The sequence below is a fragment of the Orycteropus afer genome, unplaced genomic scaffold (assembly GCF_000298275.1).
Source record: "Orycteropus afer afer isolate SDZICR_OR568_19922 unplaced genomic scaffold, OryAfe1.0 scaffold00038, whole genome shotgun sequence".
NCBI classification, from domain to species: domain Eukaryota; kingdom Metazoa; phylum Chordata; class Mammalia; order Tubulidentata; family Orycteropodidae; genus Orycteropus; species Orycteropus afer.
The window spans coordinates 800,988-812,168 of NW_006921625.1; the positions used below are offsets into that span (position 1 = coordinate 800,988).

Below are 11,181 nucleotides of genomic sequence, written 5' to 3' on the forward strand. Positions count from 1 at the left end.
CAGGTCAGGGGTCGGAGGGGAGGGTCACCCTGGGGGCCCAGGCCTGGTCCCCCCCCCATGAGCTGTGGCAGCCCCTCTAACCCGGGGTGCTGCTGAACTAGTTTGCATCCCTACCTGTTCGATGGGCTTGCCATGTGCTGGGCCAGCACGGCCAGGGCATCCCCCCAATCCCACACCCCAGAAGCCCTCAGTCCCAGCAAACCCAGGCGCTGGTCACCCTGCAGAGGCATGGGCCCTAGTGGGGCTCAGAAGTCACCTTGTGCTGTGGGTGCCCCTGGCCTCCCAGGCGTGAGGGGAGCCCTGGCCGTGGTGGGTGGCTGTGTGGGCTCTGCCAGGTCCCATCACACACACCCACACAGAGCTGCCCTCCATGTACAGAGTGCCAGGTGATGGTTCTGCTGGACTCGGCACACTCCTTTGAAAGCACAAGGCGGCAATCTGAGCTGGCAGAGAACAAGAGGTGGGCCCCACTGGGTGAGCTGGGTCCCTGTGCGGCATGGGAAGGGCCCCCGAGACAGGAGGGCCAGGCTCAAGGATGCCTGTGGCCTCCACACATCCTATGATCCTAGGGTGAGGTTACTGGCAAGCTGGGGCCCAGTACAGAGAGGGGCGAGGTCGCTGGCTTCTGAGCCCCACGCTGGGCCCACTCACGACCTCACAGGACCCTTGCCTGATGCAGCCTGTGGCTGGAGGGGCTCCCGAGACACCATGGCCGCTCGTGTGGCACTGTGGGAGCCTGTGTGCTCACCATTGGTGCCTCAAGGCCGGGCCCACCTGTCCTGTGCCCGTAGCGTCCTCCAGCTTTCCCTGGAGAGGCCCGTCGAGACAGCGGTGCTCCTGAGCCTGGTGGGTGTCAGGAGTGTTCTGCAGAACCAGTGGCCCACGACGCTGCAGGCTAATGCCGTGCGGGCCAGCATCCTGTGGGAGAGTGAGTGCCAGCCAGGTAGATGGCGGGGCCGGGCCACCTCCCTGGGACCCAGCTGAGAGGTCTCTCCCCCTAGATCTGCTGGCAGTAGGGAGGCCAACGGGGAAGACTGTCCGTCTTATCCAGAAGATAGGTGGCAGTGAGGTAGCCAGCCAAGGTGAGGTTACGTATGCCCCACTGTCACCACACACCCCCACCCCAGCCCGTGACTGTCCCTGTGAGATGGGCCTCCTTCTCCAGTGAGGCATACAGAGATTCTGAGGCCTTGGCTCATAGCCAGAGGGGTCCTCGTCCTGGGGCCACAGACACCTGTACCCCGGGGGTGTCCACTGATGGGGCAGAGACATGCTCAGCCTTCTGGAAGGAGGGCCACCCTGGAGCCGCACCAGCAGCTGAGAGGACTCAGTGCTCATGGCACTGACCAGCTCTCCTTACACAGCTCAGGCCGCCAGAGCCAGGACGATCACACGGGGCCGGGGGCCGCACAGGGCCGGGGGCCACACAGGGCCGGGGGGTAGCATAGGGTCGGGGGGCCACACAGGGCCGGGGGGGCCACACAGGGCCGGGGGGCCACACAGAGCCGGGGGCCACACAGAGCCGGGGGCCACACAGGGCCGGGGGGGCCACACAGGGCCAGGGGGCCACACAGGGCCGGGGGGTAGCATAGGGCCGGGGGTAGCATAGGGCCAGGGGCCTGCATAGGGCCAGGAGGCCGCACAGGGTTGGGTCCCAGGAGCCCATTCTGGGAAACATCGAAAAGTTAAGTGACATGTGAGCTTGGACCACATCCCCCAGAACCCCACCAGAAAACAAACTCCTAGTTGAGCAGCATGCCCAGTGAGTGAGGGAGTGAATGAAGGAATATATCAGGGAATGAGTGTGTATGAATGAATGAATGAATGGGTGGGAGAGTGTGTGAATGAATAATGAATGAACGAGGGGGTGATGGAATGTGTGAATGAATGAGTGGGTGAGGGAGTGAGTGAATGAATGATGAATGAACGAGGGGGTGATAGAATGTGTGAATGAATGAGTGGGTGAGGGAGTGAGTGAATGAGGGAGTGTGAATGAATGAATGAGGGAGTATGTGAATGAATGAACGAATAAGTGGGTGAGGGATTGTGTGAATGAATGAATGAGTGGGTGAGGGAGTGAATGAACGAGTGAATGAACTAATGAGAGACTGTGTACCTGGAAGATGGTGGGAGGGGAGCAGGCCCTGCAGTCCTTCCTGAGCCCACACCGCAGACACAGATGTGCCCCCAGCCTTGGCTGGGGGAGGAGCAGCACGTGGCCTCGCGATGACGCAGAAGAGTTAGATGGCACAGAAGAGTTAGATGGCCGCAGCCGGCCTCACTGTCATTTAGTGTGGACTGCAGGTTCTGTCCCCATCGTAACACACTTCAGCAGCAGGTGTTAAAAGGAAGGGCCCGGCGCCTCGGGTCACAGACCCCTTGAGGCTAATGGCTGTGGTCTGCAGAGGGTGGGGGATGAGGAGTGAGATGGCCTTCCTCTGCCCCAGTGAACGTCATGCCAACAGCTGCTGGGCTCTCTACGGATGAATCCGCTGGGACCTCCAAGGACTTGCTGGCGTCCCTCTGGTCCCAGCTGCGCAGGCCAGAGTGGCTCCCCGCCGCCCTCAACTTGGTGCTGTATGGGTTGCCCCACCAAGTCATCGGGTGACAGCCCTTGGGCCCTGCCCCTCCCTTTGTCCCACCTCCACGGCCCTTGTCAATCTCAGGCCTCCCTTGTGGGGTGAGCACTAGTTCTCTGGGGGCAGCAGGGACTCAGCCTGCCTGCTGCCCAGGGTGGGGAGAAACGGGAAACACTCGGAGAGGTGTGGGTCCCCATCTCTAAAAGGCTCCCACACACCTCCTCCTGAGGTCAAGGGGCCCCTCAGGCTGGGAGGTGCTGCCTCTGTTCAGAAAGAACCAGGAATGGTGGGACGTTGGCTTTTGGTTGAAGGGTTTTAATAAACAAGCAAGCAAACCAGAGTGTCTGTGGCACCTCCCACTCTCCGCCTGGAAGGCCTGGAGCCCCCAGCAGGCCGGCGTTCCCCCCTGCCCCCTGCTGGGCACTGCACGTTCCCCCAACCACGTCCCCCTGACCTGGCCTCCACTGCACATGCCAGCTCTCTGAGCCCCACATTCCTGTGTCCTGGCGGTCACCTGCCCTTCCCTTAGCTTCCCTCTGCCCTCACCGTGTGGCGGAGGCTGCGGGAGGAGGCTAGGATCTCAGCGCCTCCTTCTGGGGACAGAAAACAGTGTGGCCTTGAGGCTGACCCCCAGGGTGCAGAAAGGACAGAGCAGACCCACAAGGACAAAGAAAAGGGCCATCCCTGACTGAGAGAGGCCCCAGGGTTAAGTTCTGTCATCGCCTGTGGTCACTGCCCCTGACAAGCCACGAGAGAGGCCACCTCTCAGCGGGCTTTTCCAGGTTTACCCAGCCCCAGCCCACCTCCACTCCAGGTCTATGGATTTCCCCAGGGGCGCACAGGGCCTGCTCTGCCCACGCTGGGTGGGGGACCCAGGACTGACCCAGTGGGGTACTGAAACAAGGACGCGTTAGTATCACACGTGTGGGGGCAGAGGTGGAAGGTGTCCCGACCTCATACCCCAGACCACTGTCTCAGCTGCGTGTGGGTCCGTGCTGAGACCTGCTGGGTCCAGCAGTCTTACGGAACTGAGACAGTCACACCTCGCAGACAGGCTGAAATAAAGACCATACGTGCAGGCGGGGCAGCAGGGAAGCTGGTCCCCAGGCTCTGCTCTGGCGCCATGAGCTGCCCAGCACTCGGGTCACACTTGGCTGTTTCTCAGAAAAAACTAAGCTTGCAGCCACCACATGGCCCAGGACCTGCACCCAGGACAGTCAGCGGCTGAGGCCTGGGACTGCCACCCTGGGATGGTCATTAGCTGCGACCTGGGACGTGCAGCCCCAGGGCGGTCAGAGTCTGTGGACAGCTGGGTGTTTGGTTTCAGTGCAGACAGAAGTCTGCATCTCTTGGGGAGACATGACCAGGAGTCATTCCTGGGGGCACGCCAGCCTGGTGTTGGCTGCGGTGGTCCACCAGCTGTGCACGGGGGGGAGGGGTGCACTGCACAGAGCCCCCTGACACACAGGTGGTGCTGGGCATGTCACCAGCGTCTGGTTTCCACACGCACCCACCCACACTCGGCCTCAGTCCCCGCCAAGGACATGGCGTTTGGTAAAGTCGAGGGTCAGCAAAAGCAAGGGAGCCCCTCAGTGAGTCGGACTGACACTAGCCACAACCAAGGACGCAGACAGCAACCTCTGAAGGTGGTGCTGGCCCGGTGGCCTTTGTTCCTGCCTTCCGGAAGGCTGACCAGAATCACTACACTCCGTCCTGTGATCTGTAATTACCTCAATGTATTGTTTTAAGGCACAGCCTGGATAATTAAAGATCATGGCTCCCTGCTGTTCTGTGTGAATGTGTTTCTTTTTCAAATGTATACTTAAGTTGCTCCGGTTTAAAAATGAAAGGAAGGAAGGAGCCGCCTAATGAGGAGGGCATAAATCCTGGCCGCGCGGCGCGGGAAATATGGGCTTTCTTCTGGGGAGACGCTGGCACCCACCCAGACAACAAGAATAAAAGCTTCTGGAGATATTTCATCGCCACCGCGGCCCATCCTTTACCTCCTGCGGTGTCCACTTGCGAGAAATATGGGGCGCTGAGCACCGCGGGGCGCGTCGCAGGCGTTAGGATAACTTTGTGAGTTATGTCCCAGCAACGTGACGGATCACTTTCTCAATTAGCTTCCATAACAGGAGTGGCATTCTGTCATATATTCAAGCAGGGACACTGCTCCCGTGAAATTTATGTAACCCTAAAAACTGTAAGGACGAGAAGGATCACTCAGGATTTATCGGTAATAGGACACAAAACGTAATTCGAGCCGTGAGCTGCTCCCGGGTGAGGACAACTGGCCCAGGTCCCAGGGGCACAGAAAGGACCGGGCTGCCTGGCGCAGAGGGCCTGGACCCCTCCCGGACATGCCCGCTTCCCCAGCCTGGGTCAGGTGACCTGGGCGTGCGGGCGGGCGTCCCAGCCTCTGTGCCCTCTGTCAGGAGACATCACCGAGTAGACGCGGGTGGAGGCAGGATTGTGGTCCGGCCTGCTCCGGGGCGGGGCCCGGGCCTGTGGCCAGCCACGCAGGATCCCCCGCTCACACCCGTGTACAGAGGGGCGCCTTCCCGACCCCCGCCCTGCCTCCGACGCAGACATTTTGAAACTGTCAGTTTGCTTTGCTTGGCATGAAAATAGTGATTTTGACATTTTAAAAGCCAAGGCTCAGCCAGGGCCCTGGGGACTGCTACTCGACCTGACGGGGGCACAGGGCCACTGACGTGCCCACGTGAAAATGGCAAGGCAGCCCTGTCAGGTTATACATGCGTCCTCGCGAGGAAAAGGCTTCAAACTGTGCTTGGTGGTGGGCAGTCTGGAAAACACAAGATCACAGGACAGAGGACACTCAGTTCCCCCGGCCCCCACAAGCGCCTGCTGGCAGCAGGGCCCTCCTCACGGGCACAGGTCCCCACTCGGGCTTAGAGCCTTCTGGGCCAAACAGTCCCCTTCTGGGCTAGGCTCCACCCTTCCTCCACTAGCCTACTTCCCTGAGGGCCCTCCCAGAGGGGAGCCTGGCCTGGAGCTGGTCACCTGCTCCCCCAGTCAGGGCCCACTCAGCCGCCCCCTACTCAGGATCCAGGGCTGACGTCTCTCACTGTGGGTCATGGCCACTCCTCCTTCAGAGGGCTGGTGGCCCAGGGAAGGCCCCCCGCGCCCCCGTTCCTCACTCCGTCCTCAGAGACAGCACATGTGGGCCCAGCAGGGTCCCTAAAGCAGGCCGGGCCCCTGCTCAGCTCCTTCTCCCCACCCCCAGCCTCCCCACCTGGCCTGGCTGCCATGATGTCCCTGTGGAACAGTGGCACCCGACTGCCTGGGTCCTGCCTGCTTGCACCCTGGCCCCGACATGGTGGGCTAGGCCGCTCTCCCTAGAATTCCACCGGAAGCTTCCAGGGCTTCGGTGGGGCCAAGCCTGCTCAGCCACCTTCCCCCCCGCCACCCCCCAGGTGCTAAGTCACTGTCGCAGCCAACACAGACCCTCCAGCCTGATTGAGGGTTAAGAAATCAGGCGGGTTAATAAAATGGAAGCGTTTGTGGCCACGTGCACATGCTGCCTCATCCGACTGGTCTCCAACAGTTTAATTTCTGTGTTAAATAATTAAAACTCTATTTTCAGTTGCTGTGAGCAATTGTTTTCCTTAATGAGCCTCCCCGGGAGGACGGCGAGTCTGCATCTTATAAAAATGATTGAATGCCATCATTATCCTGAATCTCTGACATACAGCACAGCTCCAAGACGGGCCACGGGTATTCAATTAGCTCCGAGACGGGCCACGGGTATTCAATTAGCAGTCGCCCGCGTTAGGACAGTGTGACTGCACGCCACCGCAACCCCAGCGTCCCTCGTTCTATTAGGGCGATGATGAAGATAGAAACAGCCCATGTCATTATCCCATTTGCAGCAGAGAAATCCATTTTCAGGACGTGTTCGCCCTTAAAGAAAAAACCAGAGGCCCACGTTCCTGGGAAGGGGGTATCTGGCAGAGCTCCTGGCAGCTCCCACCCAGGCTTGGGCCTCAGGCCACGGTCCCGCAGGACTGGCGGCCCAGAGAGGTGCCCACGGGGCAGCAGGAAGCAGGGAGCCCCAAACCTGGGCCTGGGGGTGCTGGGCCAGCTCACATGGAGCCCCTTCTTCTGGGGACCCCTCCCTGCTGCTCAGACCGAACCCACCGCCCTCAGCCGGCCCAACACACAGCACCCCAGTGTCAGAGCAGAGCTGGGCGCCACGGGGGTCTCAGAGGCCGATGTTTGGGAAAAATGTAAAAATCAGGCTTTTCTTCCGAGGAGCGTCTGGTGGACTTGCACCTCCCACCTTTGGGTTAGCAGTCGGGAGCATCTGAGACCCTGGCCTCTCAGAGTGTTGCCCAGAGGCGGCCTGTGGCACAGCAGGCGCGGCCTCTGGGCCCACCCACCTGGCCTCCAGCCAGGCTCTGGGGCTGCCCCACTCACGCTACCCTAGCTTTCCAGAGCTCGGCACTGGCTGGGGCTGGGGCCAGGGCTTTACCACAGCAGGCACGTGGCTGCCCTGTCAGGGTGACTCAGGGGACACTGCCCCCTCACTGCTGCACCATGCCGGGCAGCACAGCCAACACCGTCTAATTGACGTTTTCATCACAATTCACGGAGACCCAGCAGCGGCTGCATTAATGCCCGCCACAGCCGCTAATGGCTGGGACGGAGCTGACGGAACGCGTTCCGGGGGCGATTGCCGATGCGTCATCAGAGATCTTAATTCCAAGACAAGAAGCAGGAGCGCCTCTAAGATAAGGTGGGAGAGCGGCCCCTGCCTGTGCCCTGGGGTCGGCGCCCCCACTCTGGGTTCCAGGCACCCGCTCTGTGCCATCCCTGGGGGGGGCAGGCACTCGAGGGAAGTGGGGGTGGCTCACCCCAGAACACCTCTGGAGCGACCCTCTAGCTCACAGACACCCCAAAGCACTGGGCCTGGGCCCATATCTCCTCTGAGGGTCTCTTCCTGGGGAGCCCAGGCCTTCGTCCCTGCCCTCTGCGGGAGCTGGAGACCCACCCCTAATGAAGCAGTCACCCCTGCTCACCTGGTGCACCCCCAAACCAGGCCCTGTGAGTCCAGGCCACAGTGCTCCCACACAGCCTCAGGTCAGCGCACACCCGCAGACACTGTGCCCAGAGCCCCGGTGCCCCTCCCAGGGCCAGGATCGCTGACTGAAGCTGCCAGAGGGCACCCCAAAGACGCAGGTCCCCTCGGTCGTAGACCTGCCTTCCGCTGGGGGCATGACTGCCCTGTCCGAAGACCAGCTGTCCCAGCCCCAATTTCGACAGATGTGGCCGCCGGGACGTCAGCAGATGGGCGAGCTCCGAGTGGTCCCCCATGGCAGGGCCGCTGTGAGAGGCAGCAGCCTCGTTCTCCACACCCCAAGCCCGTCTGGCCGGCAGCACTGCCCCCTCACTCCTGTAGCTCCATTCCTCCAAGGCTCCAGGCGTCCGGGAGTCCTTTCTGAAACGCTGTGCATGCCTCTGTCCCTGTGCACCCACGCAGCCTTGATTTTCATCATCAGGGCTTTGGAATGGGTCCTGATCTCTGGTCCTCACCCCCTTTGAAGGAGCTCTGGTGAAACAGTGGTTAAAGTGCTGGGCCGTTAACCAAGGGTCAGCGGTTCAAACCCACCAGGTGCTCCGAGGGAGAAAGGCAAGGCTGTCTGCTCCAGAAAAAGTGACGGCTGTGGGGCAGTTCCACTGTGTCCTCTGGGAGCATTGTGACCAGAACCCACTGGGGACAATAAAGATCACACCCTTGGGGACCCTATGGAGCAGTCCCTCTAGGGGTGCCGTGAGTCGACTCCACGGCTGTGGGAGGGGGTCTATGTGCTTGTATCTCTGTGAGAACCCAGGGCTGCGCTGGGGGCAGGGGTGGGTGGCACTGAACCCTAAGATCTGTGTCTGCCTGGGGGGCACTGGAAGATGGGGGCAGGGTTGGGAGGGAGGCGTCTCCCTGCTTCCTCCTTGTTTCCCTCTGGAATCACAAGAACTTACTGCTGGTGCATGTGTCGCCGAGCCGCTTCCAACCCCGAGTGGCCTGACAGGACAGTGTTTCCAGCGCTGTGGATCTTACGGGCACCCACTTCCTCACCTTTCTCCCGCGGAGCTGCTGGTGGGTTGGAAGGTGTTGCTGTTGCCGGGTACCACCACGTCAATCTGCACTTAGGTGACCCAGAGCGGAACTGTCCACATCTTCACGGCAGCCGCCCGCCTCCATCTCTCTCCCGCGGAGCTGCTGGTGGAGACAATGCTGGCCTTTCAGTGAGCGGCCGAGCACCCCACCGTTGTGCTGCCAGGGCCCCCACAAACGCGGTCCGTACCTGCAGTGCCCCGTCACTCGCCTGCCAGTTTGTCGTACCGTGCTTCTGTCATACGTAGGGTTGCTGTGAGTCAGAGCTGACTGGACGGCACCTACGGCGGTATTTACAGTGTTCGATTGGAAACGCTGCCCCAGCTTATAAATCCCCAGCCTTACCCAGTGATGGCTTTGCTTCTGTTAAGACAGATCCCTTTCGCCTCGTCAAAAGCTGTGGGTGTTTTTTATGGTAGTAACTATGGCCAGATTAGGAGCTCTGGTGGCGTAGTGCCTAAGGCATTTGACTGCTAACCAGGAGGCTGGCGGTTCAAATCCACCAGCCTCTCCTTGGAAGGAAGACTGGGGAATTGACTTCTGTAGAGATACTGCCTTGGAAACCCAACGAGGGGTCCCTACGAGTTGGATTTGAAAGGCAGGGTGTGAGAGGCCCCCCGGACTCCAGTTATGAATGTGAAGACGTGTCAGGTACACACAGCATCTCGCGTGTCCCTGGACTCACCTTCTCACCCCAAGTGGGCATCGTCCAGGTATTTTCGGCCCCTGGAGTTGCTCCTCTGCACACACTCATCCACGTGCACTGTGCTTTGCCTTCCGTGGGTTGGCGGGTTGGGCTTTGCATCCATTTCTAGTCCTTTGTACAAGTGAACCATCATTTGCTTCTGCCACAAAAGGGTCATTTTCCTTTTTGTTGTCAGAGTCTGTTCACAGTGTAGACTTTATGCTCCAAACACGTTACAGGTCCCTCCGGCCACCACATGCCCTTCTCAGTTTCCACTGGCTTAAGGGGGCAGGTGCCAAGCTCACCTCTAGCAGCAGCAGCCAGGAAGCCGTACCAGTAAGTGTACCTGGCAGAACTGCCTGAAATGGGGCTAGGAAGGGCCAGAAGTCACTGTTTCCCCACAGTGAGGGCCAGGCAGCTGGCATGGCCCCTGGCCAATGCTGCAGGAGCCCAGGATGGACAGGCTGCTTGGTGACGGTCTAAGTCTTCACTCCCTCTGCTCCACGCCAGAGCTCCAGCCACACAGAGCTGGGGGCTAGCTAACCTACTGTTGCACCCTCTCTCAAAGCCCCCAGGGAGGCCAGGCTTCTTCCGGCTCCCTTCAACTTCCTGGGAGGCTCTGAGTTAGACACTCAGTCCTTGGGAATCTGGCCCCCTCACCTTGGTGCAGACAAACGAAAACACCAGCTCTGAACCCCCTCAGCTGTCACCTGCTGGGGACCTGGTTTCTATCACCTGTCACCTGCGGGAGTCATGTGAGGTCATGCTGTAAATGCGACCCCGGCTGCTGCCCCGCTGTTCCAGGGTGGACACCTCAGCTGGAAGACTCAGGCCAGGCAGGGCATGTGTGGGGCACAGGGGGGTCATGGCGGGACCACGTGGGTTGCCAGGAATAAACAGCACAAAGAAGACACAAACATGCGGCAAGTTGGAGAGGGTGTGGAGCAGCCTCACGCAGGGACGCAGCTGACGTCACAGGCCACCTCCCTCCTCCGTGGACAGGTGGGGCTGCTGGCTCCAGGGCTGGACCTGAGACCGGCAGCCACGCCTCCCAGGAAGTCCACACACGGAGCCTGGCCAGCATGTAGCGGGAGGCCTCCAGAGCCACCCAGTGACCACTGCTGGTCCGAGCCCACCCTGGAATCACAGTGAAGATGGCTGAGCTGGCACCCATCACAAACCTGCTGCACTCAATTAGTCCTTGGGCGGCAGGTGTCAGAGCTCAGAGGAGCGCCCCAAGAGGGTCTCAGCTGTAACACACTCCTGTGTCCTGCACCAAGGACAAACCCGTCCTGGGCTGGGCAGGCCTTCGGGGCGGTGGGCCCTGCAGTCCCAGAGTGCCCCTCCCCCACTCCCTCTGCCTTCCCCCCCACCCCTGCCTGCCGCAGCCCGAGTGCTGGTCCCACTTGCTGGTGTTGAAGGGGGTGGGAGAGCCCTCCACCAGCTCAGCCTCTCTTGAGGTGGTCCACTACAAAAGGCCCCCCCAGATGGGAAGTGAGCAGGGGGTTGGGGGGCAGCTTCTGGAAGTCTCTAGCCTCCACCAGACCCACCAAACCTGATTCTCGTGCTCCCAAGACTTCATTCACTCACCCCGACCCTGGGCAGTGTGGGCACGTGGTGGGCTCGGTGCACGATGTGAGTGTGGGAGGAGGGACAGATCAATGAGGGGTCCACAGCACACGTGGAGCAGGCAAGGGCTTGGGAAGCATCTCTGTGGGGGGGCGTTTAACTCCCAAGGGGGACTGAAGCACCCAGCCGCACCCTCCCCCCCACTGCTCCCCTCC

The 11,181-nt window shown here is 60.7% G+C and overlaps 1 protein-coding gene across 1 annotated transcript in view; it reads left to right on the forward strand.

The window, feature by feature from the left end:
- Positions 1–2,608, forward strand: part of CFAP46 (cilia and flagella associated protein 46) — a 110,433-nt gene extending 107,825 nt beyond the window's left edge. Inside the window, exons 53-56 of the mRNA XM_007936879.1 lie at positions 379–474; positions 680–928; positions 1,002–1,082; positions 2,448–2,608. Coding sequence (XP_007935070.1) covers positions 379–474; positions 680–928; positions 1,002–1,082; positions 2,448–2,608 — 587 coding nt within the window. The remainder of the gene's footprint in view (positions 1–378; positions 475–679; positions 929–1,001; positions 1,083–2,447) is intronic.
- Positions 2,609–11,181: the final 8,573 nt, after the last annotated feature.